Source organism: Macaca fascicularis, chromosome 9, assembly GCF_037993035.2.
Source record: "Macaca fascicularis isolate 582-1 chromosome 9, T2T-MFA8v1.1".
NCBI lineage: Eukaryota > Metazoa > Chordata > Mammalia > Primates > Cercopithecidae > Macaca > Macaca fascicularis.
The window spans coordinates 24022706-24044991 of NC_088383.1; the positions used below are offsets into that span (position 1 = coordinate 24022706).

The 22286-nt window shown below is 38.0% G+C and overlaps 1 protein-coding gene and 1 pseudogene across 1 annotated transcript in view; both read right to left on the minus strand.

The window, feature by feature from the left end:
* C9H10orf67 (chromosome 9 C10orf67 homolog) overlaps window positions 1-22286 on the minus strand; it is a 121948-nt gene that overhangs the window by 15525 nt on the left and 84137 nt on the right. Inside the window, exons 13-15 of the mRNA XM_015455650.4 lie at window positions 20888-20975; window positions 6471-6545; window positions 6325-6385 (exon numbers count right to left, since the gene is read on the minus strand). Of these exons, the coding sequence (XP_015311136.3) occupies window positions 6325-6385; window positions 6471-6545; window positions 20888-20975 (224 nt within the window). The remainder of the gene's footprint in view (window positions 1-6324; window positions 6386-6470; window positions 6546-20887; window positions 20976-22286) is intronic.
* LOC141407757 (U4 spliceosomal RNA) lies at window positions 4257-4322 on the minus strand (annotated as a pseudogene).

Here is a 22286-nt window from a genome sequence, read left to right on the forward strand (position 1 = left end):
CTTTCATATACAAAGATGCCACGTCAAACTCAGTTAAGGGTACCCTCGGTAAGCCCATGGATTTGCATGAATCCATGTATAATATCTTGTAACATTTTGCCAGCAGACTCATTCCTAAATTAAAAAGTTAATACCCACTCATTGCTGCACTAATTAAACACTTTCTCAACATGTTGCTACTACCATAATGGCTTATATGGTTTATAATGCCTCTTAAATGACTGTAATATCAGCCTGCAACCAGGCAGCAAGGTTTGGGATGAAATCATTGTCACAGGGTAGAGACACTGCTGGAATCCAACTCATGGCTTAACCGGACTAACGACACACACCAGAAACATTCTTGTCTCCTGCCTCGTGCTTTAGAGAGCTTCAAACACTAGGTGTGGGTGTGATAAGGAATGTGATCAGTGGTATTTATTAAATGAAATATTGTCTATGTATGCTTAAAAACATCACTAGACTGAAATAAGACAGTCCATCAAATTAATAAAGGACATTTTAATATGTATTAGTCTAACCTTTTTTCTACTAAATTTTTATGATCTTGCAAATTCAAAGTAATTACCTGCCTATTTATTTCAAAGATTAACACTGTATTTTCAAAGCATATGGGTTGCCTTCCCTTTTCATTTCTAACATTTTTCAATCCCAATCTGACCTATGGACAGAGCCTGAGTTAGAGAGAGAGCCTCTTTTTTTTTGTCTTCACTTCTCTAATGCAGTTGGTCATCCTAACCAATTTCTATACTATTGGGAATTCACTGTATTTGGAAGGAAAAACAGAGACAGGCTGCTGATCTTCCAGGTTTTTATTTGTTTGTTTGTTTTGAGACAGGGTCTTTGTTGCCCAGGCTGAAGTGCAGCGGCACCATCACGGCTCACTGCAGCCTCCACCTCCCTGGGCTCAGGTGATCTTCCCACCTCAGCTTCCCTACTAGCTGGGACTATGGGTGCACATCACTACACCAGGCGCTTTTTTTTTTTTTTTTTTTTTTTTTTTTTTTTTGTAGAGACGGGGCTTCCCCATGTCGCTCAGGTTGTTCTCAAACTCCTGAGCACAACCGATCCACCTGCCTTGGCCTCCCAAAGTATTGGGATTACGGTGTGAGCCACCACGCCCAGCCCCAGGTTTTAATTTATCATCTAGTATGCTAAAGTATATGCCTCAAGTATTAATAGAAAATATCTCTAAATGTATAAAAAGCAAGGGAAATTCCTAAGAAAAGGTGGTTGAGAATTAGCTCAAGTCTCAAAGACAAAGATGACATGCACAACCTAGAAATATAAAATTTGAATAATAGGTAACTGATGGCAATAAGGGAAGTAATGGAAAAGTTGATGGCAGTGACATTAACATTTACAGACCCCGTAATACATTATATTTAGTAAAGCAGGTTAGTCCTGGTACTTAACTCACAATTCATTGATTAACTCTTCCTAACATTTTTATGGCCATCAATTCTATGTGAAATATACTGTTTGGATATACATTGTAATATTAAAAACTATGCACTTGAATATGAATCTGAAAACCTTAACAAATTATATCAATTATAGCTGACAGTCTAGAAACAATATATAAACCAATGCTAACACTTATGCCTGAAACTTCTTTTTATTTCTTATCTAACTTCCAACTTCTTACATGATTTTAAAACTTGTTTTTGTATTTAAAACAACAGGGGCAACTGAACTTCACTTTCAAACAATATTTATTTTTATAAATCAGTGCAAAATATACTTATTGAAAATACATCTTGGGTCCAAAGCTTCAAAGGGTGAAAAGGAAGATTTTAAATTATATCTGATATATTACGATTGTTCTGTCTTTTAAAACCCTTTTCAGATCACCCCCTGGATGTTTCTTCCCTAGAAGTCTCAGAGAATTAACAACACAATGTAATCTAGGTTTAAATTTGGGTTTCTCCTGTGTTTCAGATACTGATGTTTGAGCTTTCTCTTCCTGACAAGCCACTTAAAGAGTCACTGTTACTTTGAGGTTTATCTATAAGATTCGTGTCTTTTGGGCTCATTAAGAACATTTCCAAAGATTACAATGTCAATAGCACCTAATTACTGGACTGTGAGAAAGGTCTTCTTGAGTACATAAAATCTGTGGCAGTGCACAGTACACAATAGGCAGCTCAGATCCCAAATTTTATCACAAGTAAGTAGCAAACAAATTAATAATGTTACCTGTGCTCTCTTGGATAATTACTACTGCATAAAAACTGCTTTGAAATGTTGCAGATAGTATTGTATCTCATTCTTTTAATCCCCTTAGAGTAACAAGGATTTATTTGTCTCTTAAACTTTCTATGTTGCATGTACCACTCGACTTTCTCGTTCTGTTTAGAACTTTTAGAACTTGCAACGTAACAAAAGGTCATTTTCAACCGGTCTAGGAAGGACATATCACCTGATATGACATTGTTTTAAATTAAATTTTATATTTTACTTTACTCTTTTCAAAATATATACTGTATGTTTTGATACTATTGCTAGATTTTATTTTTTACTTATGCCTGGCAGAAAATCAGCTACTGCAGAAGCAGAGGAGGCTGGGCACAGTGGCTCATGCCTGTAATCACCAGCACTTTGAAAGGGTATGTATGGCAGCAGGAGAGCTTGAGCCCAGGAGTTTGAGACCAGTCTGGGCAACATAGTGAGACCCTGTCTCTACAAAAAATAAAGCAATTAGCTTGATGTGGTGGTGTGTGCCTGTAGTTCCAGCTACTACTCAGAAGGCTGAGGCAGAAGCATCACCTGGGTCCAGGAGTTTGAGACTGCAGTGAGCTATGACTGGAGCACTGCACTCCAGCCTGGATGACAGAGCAATACCCCATCTCAAGAGAAAAAAAAAAAAGCAGTAGAGATTAGCTGTTTTAATTTATTAGCCTACTGTTTAGGGCATCATTACTTTCATGGGGGGATTAAAATATAGATTTGCAAGGCTTTAGCTTGGGATTATACTATGAACAGCTCAAGAGGACAGGCAGAGAGAAGAATCAGCTAGGCATATCACATATATGATCTCACTTCATCCTCATAACAAACCTAAGAGGTGGGGTTGCCATGTCTGTTTTACACAACAGGGAGCTCTAAGATGAAGGCACCAGTGAGTAAGTAGTCACCTAAGCTTGGAAGCAGTCTGTCAGCCTCCAAAGCCCAGGTTCTCTCTGTTACACCATGGATATTCCCCACTGTGTTTTGTTGCAAATGGGATATTTTCCGTGTTGTCATGCATAAATCTTGGGGCAGGTGAAAATAATTGAGTGGGGATTAGCACGTACCCTTAGCCTACACTGGATTTGAATCCAGCTGCTCCACTTATTTGCAATATAAACCTACCAGTTTACAAACCTCTCTGTATTCAATGGTCTTACCTGTAAAATGGGGGAAAGCAAGAGTACCTACCTCATAGGGTTTTTGTGAGGATTAAAGTAAAAATGTGAAAGGCATTTAGAATATTACGTATATCCACTGAATGCTAGTTACATGTAATTTCACAAAGTGTTTTGTGGTGTGAAAGTATAGCCTAAGAAGCTCAACCTTTGATGCCAACACTGAGGATTCTGTAACAGAAAGGATAATGTTCCATAGGATATTTTAAATATTCCTATCCTATTTACATATTTAAAAATGGAATGCATTTTAACTTTAAAGTGTTCAGTTTGGGATCTGTTACCAAACAGGTTATAGTAACCCCTTATATTTTATGTACCTGTATTAGTCCATTCTCACACCGCTATAAAGAACTACCTGAGACTGGCTAACTCATGGAGAAAAGAGGTTTAATTAACTTAGTTTCACAGGCTTAACAGGAAGCATGGCTAGGAGGCCTCAGGAAACTTACAATCATGGCGGAAGGGGAAGTAAGCACATCTTACAATGGAGGAACAGGAGAGACAGAGAGAGACAGCGAAGTGCCACACACTTTTAAACCATCAGATCTCATGAGAACTTACTATCATGAAAACAGCATGGGGAAAATCAGCCCCCATAATCCAATCACCTCCCACCAGGCCCCTTCTCCAATTCGACATGAGATTTGGGCAAAGACACAAATCCAAACCATATCAATACCTAATACCTGTTTAATAGATATTTTTGAATTAGTGCTTGAAAGCATTAATAATGTATTAAACTATTTCCTGGGAGTCTGAAGAGGGTACTCAACCTTGTAAAGTACTTTGGGAGCTTGGAATAACTTGTTTGGTGAAGATTAGCAATAATCTAGGCTAATTTGGCCCTTTTATTAGCAATAATCACACCTCAGATAAACCTTATTGGCTGCAATATTGCCACTGCACAAAGCTATTTTGGTCCTTTAAATGTCCAGCTTGAAAGCCATCTGCAAGGCATTACCACTAAAGATCATGCTTTCTAAAGAGAAGATTCATTTACTCCCCAAATTAGAAAATCAGTAATTCAGCTTTCCTCTTAACATTCATTTAGTTGTTTTTATTCAGTAAAAATAGGAAATTTATTTCTAGTAAATTTTGGATTAACTGGAACCAATTAATAAGAAATTTTTGTTAACTGGATTATTTCCCAAAACTATCTTTAGAGGGAAGAACATTACATGTCAAAGCTGTATCTGAGATTGAAAAGGAGGAAATTTCATGGTTATGTCCACAGGCTTCTGATGTGAGCATTTTATCTTATGCCTCCTCTATAATGCTGATTAATATTCAGAATGATGAGCCTTATAGCACACTGTAAAATTATGGATCATAAAACATTTATATTCAATTTTATTAGTAAGGCAAAAAAATGAGCTAACAGATTTTAGGAGGATTTTCAGTAGACAGAGCGGCAGTAACTCTACATTTTGCATTTTCAGGGCTTAGAAAAGGGAGTGACAGTGTTTGTTTCAGTGGGGCTGCCTTATGTGTCATGTGGCTATCAAAATTTATTTGTGTCACTTCAAGGGGACCTTTGCAAAATGGTTTTCTTGGCTAGGGAAAATCAGTTTTCAATGCAAAATCCTCAATTGAATTTTTAGGGAATGGAATTCTATAGTTAATTAAACTTCCTAACTAAAATTGCAGGCCATAAGTGAATTAATACAGAAGTAGAAAACCAAACACCACATGTTCTCACTTATAAGAGCTAAACATTGAGTACACAGGGACATAAAGATGGGAATAAAAGACACCGGGGTCTCCAAAAGGAGGGAGGGAAGGAGGCAAGGGTGGAAAAACTTCCTATCCCATACAACTAATTACTAGTTCACCAATTGGGTGATGAATTCCATCAAAGCCCAAACCTCAGCATCATGCAATACATCTACACAGCAAATCTGCACATGTACCCCTGGAATCTAAAGTTAAAAAAAATTTCAAGCCAACTAAACTCATTAATCCATATGTTTACATAAAATGTGAGTACATTAAGATGCTTTAGAAATAATTTCAGCCTGGGCAACATAACAAAACCTCATCTCTAAAAAAGCCAACCAATCAACCAAGCAAACAAAAATCAGCTGGGCATGGTGGTATGCACCTGTTGTCCCAACTACTCAGGAGGGTGGGACAGCCAGGTTGCCCAGGCTGGTCTAAAGCTCCTGGACTCAAGCATCCCAAAGTGCTGGGATTACAGGTGTGAGCCATCAGGCCCAGTCTACTCTTCTTGTAATTATTAAGTTGGAAAAAAATAGGAATTTAACAGGAGCTTCAGGTTTGTTGGCAGTTTAATTTAAAAAAAACAAATGAGATTCCAACTAAGGCGGTTTCTGGTTTTGAAGTAAAAGTAATTTTTTTTTTTAAAAATTTAAAGACAGGGTCTCACTCTGTCACCCAGGCTGGAGTACAGTGGCATGATCTTGGCTCACTGCAGCCTTGACCTCCTGGGCTCAAGCAAATTCTCAGCCTCCTGAGTAGCTGGGACTATAGGTGTATGCCACTACGCCTGGCTAATTTTTATATATATATATATATATATATATATATATATATATATATATATATATATTTTTTTTTTTTTTTTTGTAGAGGTAGTCTTATATGTTGCCTAGGCTGATCTCAAACTCCTGGTTTCAAGTGATCCTCCCTCAGCCTCCAAAAGTGCTAGGATTACAGGCAAGAGCCATTGGGCCTTGCATAGATTGATTTTCAATTAGCAGTGATCAGTAGTCAGAAGTATATATTAGTATTCTTTTATTCAGTTTATCTGTGCAATAATTTTATAAATTGGCTGAAAAAAGTCATGCATTTGCCCAGAATACCAAATACCTCAGGGTACAAAAGAAAAGCAAAGTTAATCTAGACTAAGTAGCCGTTCTGGTGTGAACCTCATTTCCAACAAAAAGATTCTTACCTTTTGGTGAAAGTTGAAGGGATGCCTGATCACTGACTACATCCACATGCTTACTGTCTACCTGTAAGTGAATCAAAAATTTTCATTACTTAAGTTGAATAATATTAACTCAGTAAATATTTAAGAGAGAGAAATAAGCTACTTACTGAAGATGTACAATGACTTGAAGAGGATGTACCTGTTATGGTTGTTCTAGATTGCACTAATAAGGGTTTTACTTTCTGAAAGACACAAAAGATATGTACTGTGTTATCAGGAGGAAATAATAGTCAAATCAAATGGACGTTAATGTTCTCCAGCCTTTAGTTGACCAAGATATGGAAACTATGCTTGTCACTTATTTGCTCAAATATGGCTGGGGAAATCCTTTCCTTTATTCCAATGGGATAGCGTCTCTTTCTTCTTCAGCCCACTTTGAAAGAAAATTTAAGAAAACCATTTTCCTTAGTATCTCTTCCGACTCGACTTCCTTTTGGTTGTCCCTACAATTGAGACTTACTACTTGCAACTGTTTGGAAGCCACAAGGGCGTCCCTACCACCTCCTAGTTACTAGAAGCTACAGCAATGGTGTCCTGATTCCCAAGTTAAAGAAAAGTTTCCTGAAATTAAAGGAAGCACATACTTCTAGAAATGATATATTATGAGATCTAGATGAAAATCTCCTTAAGGCTTTTGGCTGGGACAATGGAGTATAAGAATATATGGATTCAAGGAAATGTAGACAGATGACTCCGGAAATGAAAAGGCTGAAATGAAATGCAAAGGACTTTTGGATGTGGTATGGAAAGACTACCTGTGAATAAAACACAGACATAGAACTTAAATCCAAATAAGACTTTCATTTCTTATATTTTTCAGTGGTGCTGTAAGCTGATGAAAAACGCAGGGTCCAGGCATGGTGGCTCATACCTGTAATCCCAGCATTTTGGGAGGTCGAGGTGGGAGGATCGCTTGAGTCCAGGAGTTTGAGACCAGCCTGGGTAACATGGCAAAACCTCGTCTCTACAAAAACTACAAAAGTTAGCCAGGTGTGGTGGCACATGCCTGTAGTCCCAGTTACTTGAGGGGGCTAGGGGAGCTGAGGCGGGAGAATGACTTGAACCCAGGAGGTCGAGGCTGCAGTGAGCAGTGATTGTGCCATTGCACTCTAGCCTGGGTGAAAGAGTAAGACCTTGTCTCAAAAATAAATAAATAAAGCAAGCAGGCAAGTAGGAATACTCAGGTCCTAGACCAAGAGAAGATGGAAACCCAGGACTTCCACCCTGGAGCTCTCATTCACTTGGAGGGCATTTGCCAAACTTCCTGAATATGTGCATGAGTTGTCAAAGGTTCCTATGACTTGGGAGGACAGGATACAACTCAGGGTCCACCTAAGGTGTGGAATTTAACAAGACACTCCCACCCCACTGTACGTGTGGGACTGTAATGCTATAACCAGAGTAAAGGTAAAATACTACCTCAAGTGAGGCTCCCCCAAGCAGTTTGCAAGGAAAATGCCTGCTTCTAAGGTTGGCAACTAGTTGAATACCATTAAAAAAAAAACCCTCTTTGTTGGGCGCAGTGGCTCACGCCTGTAATCCCAGCACTTTGGGAGGCCAAGGCAGGCAGATCACGAGGTCAGGAGATCGAGATCATCCTGGCTAACACAGTGAAACCCCATCTCTACTAAAAATACAAAAAATTAGCCCGGTGTGGTAGAGGGTACTTGTAGTCCCTGCTACTCTGGAGGCTGAGGCAGATGAATGGTGTGAACCCGTGAGGTGGAGCTTGCAGTGAGCGGAGATTACACCACTGCACTCCAGCCAGGGCGACAGAGCGAGACTCCGTCTCAAAACAAAACAAAACAAAACCCACATAAAAACAAAACAAACAAACAAAAAACACCCTCCTGTGAATTCCTAACCATTACTAGCCCATGCCATTTGCCAGCTGAATTCACAAGGTGGTCTGAAAAGTAATATGCTAAAAAAATTAATTTAACTAATTCCAGAATAATGGTGTTCATGGCAATGGAAAGAAGCACATTTAAACCTTTTATGGAAAAATTCCTCTTCAGCCGAGTCCTCAGAGAATTTTTATAAATAAGGTTCCAAGGAAAGTGAGCAGTTCATTGTCAAAAATCTGTATATACATCATGAGTAGTTGCTAGCATAAACAAGATAGTAGAACCAGAGTCTCTAAAACTTCAAATATAGAAATTCTCAGTCATAGAATATAAAATAAGTATGTTTAATATGTTTCAAGAAATAAAACGTAGAAGCTTGATGAATAATTTGTTTGCATATTTAAAAAAGCAAACAAAATTTATTTCTATTTTTTAGAAAAATTATAAATATAATAATTGAAATGAAAATCAAGAGGCCAATTTTAGCAGAAAAATTATACATCTGTGAAAATAATAATAAATTGCAAGAGAGAATGAAACATATTATCAAGGATGCAACTCAGAGAGACAAAGTGATGTCAAATATAAAGGCTAAGCAATAGCAATATGAAGGATAGAGGGAAAAGGTAAAACCTCATTTGGTCAGAGTAGAAGACAGAAAAGAATAGGAGTACGGCAAAATATAGAGTAAAGAACTGAACACTTTCCAGAACTGATGAAACAAACTGACCTCAACTTTCAAGAATCCTGATAAATTTCAAACAGAATAAACAAAAAGAAATTCACAACTAGACACATCATAGTAAAAATGCAGAACACTGAAGAAAGAGACCTTAAAAGCAGCTAAAGACGAGAGACAGATTAATGTTAAGAAAGTCACAGTTAAAGAGACAGCAACATTCCAATGCTAACAATGTGTATTAGTCTGTTCTCAGGTTGCTGATAAAGACATACTGGAGACTTTACAAAAGAAAGAGGTTTAATTGGACTTACAGTTCCACGTGGCTGCGAAAGTCTCACAATCATGGTGGAAGGCAAGGAGGAGCAAGTCACATCTTATGTGGAAGGTGGCAGGCAGAGAGGCGCGCTCGTGCAGGGAAATCCCCTTTATATAACCTTCAGATCTTGAGAGACTTATTCACTATCACGAGAACAGCACGGGAAAGACCCGCCCCATGACTGAATTACCTCCCGCTGGGTCCCTCCCATAACACACGGAAAGTCAGGAAGAGATTTGGGGCCGGGCTCGGTGGCTCACGCGTGCAATCCCAGCACTTTTGGAGTCTGAGGCAGGCGATTCACGAAGTCAAGAGATTCAGACCATCCTGGCCAACATGGTGAAACCCCATCTCTACTAAAAACACAAAAATTAGCTGGCGTAGTGGCAAGTGCCTGTAATCCCAGCTACTCAGGATGTGAGGTAGGAGAATCACTTGAACCCGGGAGGCAGAGGTTGCAGTGAGCCGAGATCGTGCCATTGCACTCCAGCCTGGGCGACAAGAGTGGAACTCCATCTCAAAAAAAAAAAAAAAAAAAAAAAAGGATGAGATTTGGGTGGGGATACAGCCAAACCATACCACAATGGAATCTAGAAGACAGTGGAATGGTATGTTCAATGTGCAAAGAGAAAGTATCATAAATCTAGAATTTTACACCTAGAGAAAATATCTTTCAATAACAGGGGCAAAAACAAAGACATTTTCTGTCAAGTGATAACTGAAAGTGTTGGCCTCCAGCAGATCCCCACTAAAGAAAATTCTAGGCCAGGCACGGTGGCTTATGCCTGTAATCCCAGCACTTTGGGAGGCCCAGGCGGGCAGATCACCTGAGGTCAGGAGTTTGAGACCATCCTAGCCAACATGGTGAAACCCTGTCTCTATTAAGAATACAAAAATTAGCCAGGAGTGGTGGCAGGCACCTGTAGTCCCAGCTACTCGGGAGGCTGAGGCAGGAAAATTGCTTGAACCCGGGAGGCAGAGGTTGCTGTGAGCCAAGATTGCGCCACTGCACTCCAGCCTGGGTGACAGAGTGAGACTCCGTCTCAAAAAAAAGAGAAACTTCTAATGCATGTACTTCATGTAGAAGGAAAGTGATCTCAGATGGAGGGTCTGAGATGTAAGAAGGTATTGCAAATAAAGCGGTAAATATGTAAGTAAAGCTAAACAAATATTAATCAAATGCACCAATAATAATAATGTGCTATGAAGATTAAGACAACAAGGTAGAGTTAAAATAGATGACAACAGCATTATATACTGACAGAGAGAGGTAGTTGAAATTTAATTGCCCAAAGAACTTTTATTGTTCACCACTGTAAACACATAGAGGTAATTTAAACTTTCTTGATAGAAACAAGAGTTTAGAAATTAAAAAAAAAAAAAGAGAGAGAGAAAAAATAACCAATTGAAAAAATGTAAAGAAGGAGAAAAACATATACAAAATAGAGACAAATATAAAACATAAAATAACAAGGTATAATTAAAGCCAAATGTATTTGTGATTACAATAAAATTAAATAGACTAAATGCCCCAAAGACAAAGATTGTCCAACTAGATTAAGAACAAAGTTTAAAACTAGCTGTATGCTGTATAAAAGAGTCATATCCAAAGCAGAAGCATACAAAAGGCTGAAAGATATGCCAAGAAAATAATAACCTATCGAAAGTGCAGGTAGCTCTAGTAATATAAAGCCAAAACAGACTTTAAGGCAAAAAGCATTTGTAGCGATAAAGTTTGTCATTACATAATGGTAAAATGTTCAATTTACCAGGAAGATATGATTATAAAATAGTAAGCATTTACTAATACAGACTAAAATTACATAAAGCAAAAACTGATTACAAACTACTTAGAGTAATATGCAAATAATCTAAATATAATAGCATAAAAATACAAGGTACCTAAGATTACATCAAAAAAAGATACTTTCAAGACTTCTATAGAGTTATAAAACTCTATTGAAATAATACTTAAACAAAATATATAACATATTGACAGATTAGAAGACTCAATGATAAAGATGCCAATTGTGCCTAAATTGAACTGTAGATTTAACATAATTCTAATTGAAATGTCAATAAAATTTGTTTTGTTTTGTTTTGTTTTTTTCTGTGAATATTGACAATCTGATTCTAAAATTTACATGGAAATGCAAAGATCCAATAAAGCTGAGGCACTCTTGCAAAACAGGGCAGAAGCGTTAGCCTTATCAGATAAGATTTAGATATTAAATCAGTGTTATATTGGTGCAGGAAAAAAAAACAGTGAAACAGATAGTCAGAATAGACTCATATATATGATCCCTTAATAATGACAGGTGGAATTATATATAAAGGGAGAAGACAGACTTTTTATTAAATGGCTACTTCAGATGGTTATTTATAATAAAAGAAAATGAAACCAGACATCAACCTCTCTATACACTAATATCAATTTTAAATGGATTAAATCTGTAAATATGAAAAGCAAAACAAGCCAAAAGTTTAAAGACCATAGAGAATAATATATTTGTGATTAAATGTTAGATGAACTCTTTTTAAAGGCAGAGAAAAATGTAAAGACAAAAAGGAAAAGATTAAGTCAGAATAACATTAATATTGAGAACATTTATTTATGTAAAAAATGCCAGAAAAAGATTAAAAACTTTATCCACAAACTGAAAGAAGACATTTGCAATACATATAACTGGTAAAGGATTGGTATCCAAGTTATATAAAGAATTCCTATGAAAAAATAAATATGAAATAAACCAACAGAATCAAAAGGTTGAAACCTGTAGTACCTAAAAGAGGAAACCTGAATGGCCAATAAATATATAAAAAGATGACCACTTTCATTAGTAATCAGGAAAAGGCAAAAAAAAAAAAATTATAAACACACATACATACGCATAAACTCCAAAACCATGAGTAAGCATTATACAATAACAGGTTGGCAAAAATGATGAAGTCTGGCAATATCAGTGCTGAAGACCATGTGGAGCACTAGAAACTCTCATCTGTTCCTGGTTAGAGTGTCAGAGTAATATTACTTTGGAAAACTATCTGGCATTAGCTTCTGTGACAGAGGTTATTTGTTGTCCTTCAATATCTAACCTCCTTCTTTTATTTTTTTTTTGGAGACAGGGTCTTGCTCTATTGACCAGGCTGGAGTACAAAGGCACAATCATGGCTCACTGTGGGCTTGACCTCCCAGGCTCAAGCTATCCTCCCAGCTCAGCCTCCCTCAGCCTCAGGCACGTGCCACTATGCCCAGCTAATTTTTTTTTTCTATTTTTTGTAGAGACAGGGTCTCACTTTGTTGCCCAGGCTGGTCTCAAACTCTTGGGCTCAAGTGATTCTCCCGCCTCAGCCTCTGTGCTGTTATTACACATGTGAGCCACCATGCCTGGCCTTATTCTCCTCCTCCCTTTTTTTTTTTTTTTTTTTTGGTAATATAACCTCCAAGTTTTAGTGAGGTATTTGGCTGCGTAGACAGAGACCGCCTTTCTCAGTCTATCTTGCAATTGGATGCAGTTCTAGGTCTAGGATCAGACCTGTGGGACATGAGTAGAAGTGATATGTGCCATTTCTGGGTCATATCCTTAAGGATAAATATTCTTGCCCTGGACTTTCTCTTTCTGGAGAAAGTCTAGAACCCATGGACATGAAGTTGACCACCTTTATTTATGTGGGTGAGTAAAATATCTTAGGAGATGTCAGAGCAGTAAGACTGAAGGAACCTGAGTATCACTTTATGGAGTATTGCTCCTCACAGGGCATCGTAATGCCTGGAGCTGCTTGCTTCTTCACTGTAACATGAATGAAGTAGCCTTCATTCTATTTAAGTCAGTGTAGTTTTTGTTGTTGCAATCAAAGCAGCTTACCCATAGCAAGTGAACTTATCAGTACTCTATGACCAGCAATTCTGTTACGAGTATAAAACCTGGAAGAGCTCCTGTATCTGTGTATCAGGTGAAACTAGAAGAATGTTGAGAGCAATAATACTCATAATAGTAAAAAGTGAGAACCAACGTAAGTGTTGATGGGCAGCAGAATGGGTAAATAAGTTGTAGTATATTCGTGTATTAGAATATTCGCAGTGGGTGAATCACAACCACTAGCATCAGCATGAATGTATCTTAGAAGTATAATGTTGAGAAAATGGAGCAAAATCACAGAACAATGTACGCATTTTTCATTTATTTATTTTTTATTTCTAGAAAGCTTAAAAAACCGGCAAAACTCAACAACATACTGCTTAGAAATACATGCACAAGTGATAAAACTATGAAGAAAATTTAAAAAAAAAATTAGAGCAATAGTTCTCTCCAGGAGGGAATGAAGAGGAATGCAATTGGTGGGCTTCTGGGGCACGGTAATAATCTAGTTATGACCTTGGTCTCGGGAACGCGAGCATTCATGTTATTATCATTCTTTAAATTGTGCATATGTATTTTCATTCATCCGTTTCTTATTCATGGGTTATTTAACAGTTTGAAAAACATGCATCCAAAAAAACATGAAACAACAAAATTTAGACTCGAGACAAAATAAACTCTTCTCTACTTAGACCTGACACCAAATTAAGAGATCTTAAGAAGGAACTATACTCCCGGATAAAAGAATAGGCTGAGAAACAGGCTAGGACAAAGATATTAGCATAAAACATGAGAAAATTACTAACTGTGCAATAATTAAAATAAATATTTGAGATAGCAAAGAGTAGAGGTGAAATGGAGAGAATAGAACGAGAATGTAAAGCAATGTTCCCTGGCGTTTAGTTTGCCATAGTATACATAAAAGCACATTATTCACACAGAACACTGGGATAAATCGACAAAGTTGCTCATGGGCTTAGACTATTGGATCAGAGCTTCAGGCTACTCTAGCAATGCCCTAAACCCTGCCACTTGGAGGACTAAGGAGAATCAATATCCCAGCATACCTGAAACCTCTTCAGGAAACTTTGAAAGAAGGTGCAAACCAGAAAAGTTTCCAAAAAATGTCAAGGAAAAGAACAAAAAGGATAACATGACATGAAAGAGAATGTGATTAACTACGGAGGACAGAAAAATAGGTATCTGACCCACAATAGTGTTTCTGAAAAAGAAACAAAAACAGATCCCAGATCCCACAACAGCAGTCATTAAAAGTGTACATAGTGGACATGGTGTCTTATACCTGTAATCCTAGCACTTTGGGAGGCTGAGGTGGGAGGATCACTTGAGGCCAGGAGTTCAATACCAGCCTGAGCAACATAGTGAGACTTTGTCTCTACAAAATACAAAAAAATCAGCCAAGTGTGGTGGTGCACACCTGTAGTCCCAGCTACTCAGGAGGCTGAGACAAGACAACCACTTGAGCTCAGAGGTTTGAGGTTACAGTGAGCTATGATCATGTCACTGCACTCCAGTCTGGGTGACAGAGGAAGACTCTGTCTTTAAAAGAAAAAGAAAAGTGTACATAAGAAATATGTCCGAGTTGAAGAAAAGGACTATCAGAGAGGCCCATTTTATTCAAGAGAAATTAATAAAATAATGTTTACTTATATCCTGATGACATCTTTTTAAATTTCAAGGTTAAAAAACACAACATACGAATTTCCAAAATGGGGAAGACAGGCTAATTAGCAACAAAAAATTAAACTGGCCTTAGTCAGGTCAAGACATTGCAAAGTGGATAGAATATTTCCTCCAGAACAAAAGGAAAAGACTCAAATTCATGGTCCAGTTTATAAGAAATAAATCAAAACTGAGAACTCAAGACCTGTGGAAGTCATGATTTTTAAAAAGTAGCCAGTGGGGTTAAACATAAACATATAAATGTAAGTATAAATAATTGCTATTCAGGTAGTTGGAGAGTTGAAAGCGGAAAGTAATTAACCAAAAATACTTTCGTGTGATAAAAAGAATAACATAATAATGATGTGGTTCTCTACAAAGAGTAAATTAACGAAGACTAGAAGGAAGAGGGGAATATATGATGAAATTAGGGCTGAGACAAAGCTCAGAGAACAAAAACACATATACCTTCTTGTCTTGAAGAGTGTTTTAAGACTCAAAATTTACTTGGTTTTTGGTTTTGATAATTTCAGAAATGTAGTGGGTACTTGATTTTACCTTAAAGTTTACCATTACAATATAGGAAATAAAAACAAGTAAAATGTGGTTCATATTACATGAGCCAGGAAACAAACAAAAAGAGCAAGATGCCAGGAATATATCACACATGTCACCTATGTTGATAAATGCATATAGTTTCAGTTTGCCTATTAATTGTAAATAAATGAAGGTGAGATTTTAAAAACTAAAATCCAGTCATGTTATTATAAAGGAACACTTATACGTGGTTGGTGGAAATGTAAATTAGTTCCACCATGGTGAAAAACAGTGTGGCGATTCCTCAAAGACCTAAAAACAGAACTACCATTTGACCCAGCAATCCCATTACTGGGTATATACACAAAGGACTATAAATTGTTCTATCATAAAGACACATACACGCATAAGTTCACTGCAGCACTATTCACAATAGCAAAGACATGGAATGAACTTAAATGCCCATGATAGACTGGATAATGAAAATGTGGTACACACACACCATGGAACACTATGCAGCCATGTCAAAGAATGAGATCTTGTCTCTGCAGGAACATGGATAGAGCTGGAGGCCATTATCCTTAGCAAAATAATGCAGGAACAGAAAACCAAATACTGCATGTTCTCTCTTATAAATGATGAAAGCTACATGATGAGAACACATGGACATACAGAGGGAAACAACAGACACTGAGGCCTACCAGAGGGTGGAGGATGGGAGGAGGAACAGGATCAGGAAAAACTACTAATGGGTTCCAGACTTAACACCTGGCTGAAGAAGTAATCTGTACAACAAACCCCCATGACTACAACAAACCCCCATGACATACAACAAACCAGGTACCTCTGAACTTCAAATATAAGTTAAGTAACGAGTTTCAAGTCAAGGCTAAAAAAAAGCTAAATAAGGCTGGGCATGGTGGCTCATGCCTGTAATCTCAGCACTTTGGAGGCTGAGGCAGGTGGATCATGAGGTCAAGAGATCAAGACCATCCTGGCCAACATGGTGAAACACCATCTCTACTAAAAATACAAAATTAGCTGGGCGTGGTGGTGCATGCCTCCCAGCTACTTGGGAGGCTGAGGCAGGTGAATTGCTTGAATCCGGGAGGTGGAGGTTGCGGTGAGCCGAGATGGCGCCATTGCATTCCAGCCTAGGCAACAAGAGCAAAATTCTGTCTCAAAAAAAAAAGAAAATAAAGCTGAAAAAAAAAATAAATAAAAGGATTTACATTACCCAATTTCAAGATTTACTAGCTAGAGAGCTATGTTAATTAAGACAGTGTGATATTGGCAAAAGGACTGACAAATAAACCAATGGAAAAGAATAGTGTGGTTAGAAATAGACTCATACACAGAGAGTCAATTCATCTAGAAAAACGGAATTGGTGAAATTCAACAAACAAAGACAAGATCAATATTATAAGAAATACATACAGAATATGAGATATCATCACAGACACAGAGAATACAATCTGCCACAGAAAAAATAACTAAGTTGTCTTCATTAAAATAAAAATATCTGACCTTCAAAGGACACCGTTCAGAAAATAGAAGGAAAAATTATAGACTGAGGAAAAAAGGTTTGTAATACATATATCTGACAAAGGACTTGTATTCAGAATATTTAACAAAATGCTACAACTCAATAACAGTTAAAAATTGACAAAAGTACAGGAATAGAGGAATGGGCAGTTATGTTTTAAATGAGAGTGGAGTCTCACTTTTGCAAGATGGAAAAGAGTTCTGGAATTTGGTTGAACAATTTGGATGTTTGTGACACTACTGAACTGTACATTTAAAAATGGCTGAAATGACAAATTTTCTGTTATGTGCATTTAGCCACAAGTTTTTTAAAAGTCTCAAGTAGATCCTTCAAAAAGAAGACCTAAGAATGATCAATCAGCACGTGAAAGATGCTCAACGTCATTAATTAGGGAAATGCAAATTAAAATTACAATGAGATAACATTTTAAAATGTTTAAAATTTAAAAACTAACAATATTGGCTGGGCACTGTGGCTCACGCCTGTAATCACAGCACTTAGGGAGGCCAAGGCGGGTGGATCACGAGGTCAGGGGTTCAAGACCAGCCTGGTCAACATGGTGAAACCCGTCTCCACTAAAAATACAAAAATTAGCCTGGCATGGTGGCAGGTGCCTGTAATCCCAGCTACTCAGGAGGCTGAGGCAGAGAATTGCTTGAACCCGGGAGGCGGAGGTTGCAGTGAGCCAAGATTGTGCCACTGCACTCCAGCCTGGTGACAGAGTGAGACTCTGTCTCAAAACAAAACAAACAAAAAACAAACAAAAAAACCTAACAATATCAAGTTGGTGGGGATGTGGAGCAAGTGGAACTCTCAAAGATTGCTGGTGTGAGGGTAAAATGACGCAGTCACTTTGGAGTACTGGCAATTTTGTTGTTTATTTTTTGTAAAAATCTTTGGCCGGGTGTGGTGGCTCACACCTGTAATCCCAGCACTTTGGGAGGCCAAGGCAGTTGGATCCCTGAGGTCAGGAGTTCGAGATCAGCCTGGCCAATATGGTGAAACCCGTCTCTATTAAAAATACAAACATTAGCCAGGCTTGGTGGCACATGCCTGTAATCCCAGCTACTCAGGAGGCTGAGGCAGGAAAATGGCTTAAACCCAGGAGGCGGAGGTTGCAGTGAGCCGAGATTGCGCCATTATACTCCAGCCTGGGTGACAGAGCAAGACTCCGTCTCAAAACAAACAAAACAGAAAAACAACTTTTATTTTAGGTTTAGGGGGTACATGTGCAGGTTTGTTACATAGGTAAATTGCGTGTCATGGGGGTTTGGTGTTCAGATTACTTCATCACCCAGGTAGTAAGCACAGTATCCGACAGGTAGTTTTTCAATCCTCACTCTCCTCCCAGCTCCACCCTCAAGTAGGCCCCCATGTCTGTTGTTCCTTTCTTTGTGTCCATGTGTACTCAATGTTTAGCTCTCACTTATAAGTGAGAACATGTGGTATTTGGTTTTCTGCTTCTGTGTTAGTTCACTTAGGACAATGGCCTCCAGCTCCATTCATGTTGCTGCAAAGGAAATGATCTTGTTCTTTTTTTATGGCTGCATCGTATTCCATGGTGTATATGTACCACATTTTCTTTGTCCAGTCTACCGTTGATAGGCATTTAGGTTGATTCCATGTCTTTGCTATTGTGAATGGTGCAGCAACGAGCATGTGCATGCATGTGTCTTTGTGGTTTCTTATGCAGTTAAACACACACACTTCCTGTGTCCTCACCATTCCACTCCTGCCTGAGATATATTAAAACATACTTTCACAAGTGATTTGTAAGCAAATGTTTATAGCAGATTTTTTTTTTCTCATACCAGTCCTAACTGGAAAGAGCCCATTTCTCCAACAAGGCAAAATGGATAAACAAATTGTGGTTTATTCATGCAATAGAATGCTACTCAGCATTACAAAGGAACTTAAGAAGGAACAACTGCCATGGATACATGCAATAACACAGGTGAATCTTAAAAGCACTGTGCTGTGTAAAATGGGCCAGACATAAGAGAGTATAAACTGTATGAGTCTATCTACATAAATTTAAGAAAAGGCAAAACTAACCTGTAGTGATAGAAATCGAAACAATGCTTATTTGGTGTGGTGATGGGGGCAATGTATTGTCTGCAAAGGGACATGAGGGAGCTTAAAGGGATGATGGAAATGTTCAATGCCTTGACTTACATGATGGTTACAAAGCAAAACTCTTCAAATGGTACACTTAATATTTGTGCATTTAACCATATGTAAAATATACCCCAATAGTAAGATCATACCAAACTTTTTCTTTCACAGCATTTATCCAAATTTGTAATTTAAATTCTGATATATCCCTATTAATGCCTATCTTTTCCACACTGTAGGTCGGGCACTATCTAAGCTCTGCAGGTAAAATAGTTTATAAGATAGACCAGTCTGTCACCTCATGGAATTTACAGTCTGTGAATCTAAGAGCCATTTTTGTCTTGTTCACTGTGTTACACTCAGCATGTAGCTTGATGCTTAGTACGTATGTGTACTTAACAAATGTTCGTAGGGTGGATGAATGACTAGAGGGAGGGTACCAAGGGACAGTGTTAGTGGATCTAAAACTCACACATTCACTTGCTTACTCTTTCTCTCCCCTTCCCCATCAGTTTTTCTTAAGTATTTGAAAATCTGTATACACTCTGATGAGTATCTCATGTGTCAACATACCGTATGGATATATACATGAAGATTCATAAACTTTGAATCCAGGAAAACAGTGGCACATGGATGGATTCTAGACCAGATGGAGTTCCATCCGCCTCCACGGGAAGGTGAGTTGCATGGCCACTTGAGGGCAGGGCCAAGATTGTTCTCAGGAAAAATGCTGGATCTACTCATGTGCTTGAATTGGTATAATTTTGAGATTTAGAAGTCTGTTTCATAAAACCTAGATAATTCAAATTTGGACTAGAAACTGTTACCAGCTAACAATCTTAAAAAAGCCTGATTTTGAGTGACACCATATTCTCCTGGATCCTCCAATGTTTTATTTGCTTAACTGATTAAATTTCTAAAATGAGATTACTCCAACTAAAATTGTAACCTGCAGGTGATAAGAGGAAAAATCAAGAAGGGAAAAACGACACTATATTCTTACTTATGTAGATCAGTTCAGGAGCATTTCAAATAAATCAAGTATTAAAATCCTCAGCAATGTTACTATATAAACTTAGTTACAAACAGGAATTAATTTAATATTATCTTGCAAGTGTACTTAAGTTATTTGATCTCCTGCGGCAACTTAAATTTAGAAAATGGTCTTAAAGTGACAAATGTTGAAAAAAATTTCAGAAAGAAGATGATTTTAGATTGTATGCCTCTTGAAGCAAAAAAAAAAAAAAAAGAGCATATATTTATATATTTTATGTTTCTTAGGCCCTTCCCCACAAACCTGACTTGTTCTCAGACCACTTAGCATCATAGCAGGTTCTCAATAAAGTTTGTCTCATTTTGGTTTACTTACTAATTAAAATTTTCTGGATATATTTCTATACTGGGCATCATTTACCTTAACATTTAGAGCCCCCAAATGAAAACAGTAAGTCAAATAGTTAAATAATAGCATAATACAGAATTGGGCTTTATCTATTACATGACCTCTAATGTGAAACTGAATGGCTCGGCACTAGGAACGGATTTTCCTATCTTCTTTTTTCCCTTTGGATGTCACTGGAAGCTTAGACTCTGAGCTTTGATATTTCCCAATATTACATCCGTGGTCACAAGGGCAGATTGACAGATATGCTCCAGGCAGAATGAGTGTCCCCTCCTCTGAAATTTATACTTGCCCCTATTGTAGCTCAACCATATTGCGCTGTAGCAATTTGTTTACACATCTACCTCTCACACTGGACTGAGCTCTTTGGGTTCAGGCACTTGGTGTCTTACACCCTCAGCATCTAGCAGTGACTGCCTTGTACTATCTCTACAGCCTGTAATGACAGGGGCTTGATAAACCTTAAACGAGAACAGAAAGAAACAGACAAGTATATTCAAAGAGACAAATAGCATCTAAACATGACATGCACTTACAATATAATTGAAGGATGTGTCAGCAAGCACTGCAAACTGACGAAACAGTGTGTGCCTTGTAAACATCTCATTCTTAAGGACATGAAAGCTGAAATTTAAAAAATGAAACTTAAAATGTATGTAAATCATAGGAGAAAGCAAATAAGCATTATGTTAATGAGGTAGGAAACTACATTAAAACTGTAAAATATTACCAAATAAAAGTTTAAAAATATGAGCATGAACATACTACCTCTTTCATTTTTAAAACTACGTGTTGCCTGGGCAAAATGGCGAAACCCCACCTCTACAAACAATTAAAAAAAAATAACCGGCCGGGCGCGGTGGCTCAAGCCTGTAATCCCAGCACTTTGGGAGGCCGAGGCGGGCGGATCACAAGGTCAGGAGATCGAGACCACAGTGAAACCCCGTCTCTACTAAAAATACAAAAAATTAGCCGGGCGCGGTGGCGGGCGCCTGTAGTCCCAGCTACTCAGGGGGCTGAGGCAGGAGAATGGCGTGAACCCAGGAGGCGGAGCTTGCAGTGAGCCGAGATCGCGCCACTGCACTCCAGCCTGGGCAACAGCGTGAGACTCCGTCTCAAAATAAATAAATAAATAAATAAATAAATAACCAGTCATGGTGGTACATGCCTATAGTCCCAGCAATTCAGAAGGCTGAGGTAGGAGGTTGACCTGATCCTGGGAGGTCAAGGCAGCAGTGAGCTGTGATTGCACCACTGCACTTCAGCCTGGGTGACAGAGTGAGACCCTGTCTGACAAAAAAACAAAAACCACACACACACAAAACTTACATGTTTTTCAGCTCGGAAAAGGCAGAGAAGTAATGGCAATGATCACTCCTGCTGCCTAGACTGTGATTTCAAAAAGCATTTCTCACTAAAATAATTTAGGGCATCTTTCAGAAATGACTGTTTCTAGATCTAAAGCAATAAATGCACAGAATGAACCTGGGACATTTTATTCTACCAGAATTCAACAAAGTCATCAAAGGTTATGTCAAAAGAACACAGTAATCAGCTTGAAAGAGCTCTTGTTGACTTAGGATTGGAGAAATCACACATCAAAGATAATAAGAACTACACTGTGTTGAAACATCACACGTATATTAGCTATTTGGGAAATTCTTCGCCTATCTTGATCACAAATGATGCTAAAATTAGGAGATCTGCTGTCAGGAAGACATACTCTGTTCAGAAAGCAAGAGAATGGCTGGACAACCTTTAGCTAGAGTCCAGCAAGGAACAAAAATCACAGCATTTACTCACACAAAAGACTCTTTGAAGAGATTAGATGTGTGACATCCCTTCAGCCATCTCAGTAGAGTGCAAAATAGAGATGAGATTATCTAGGAAAGATCTGAGAAGGAGCCTCCTGTCTAATGAAGTGACTTCCCATGG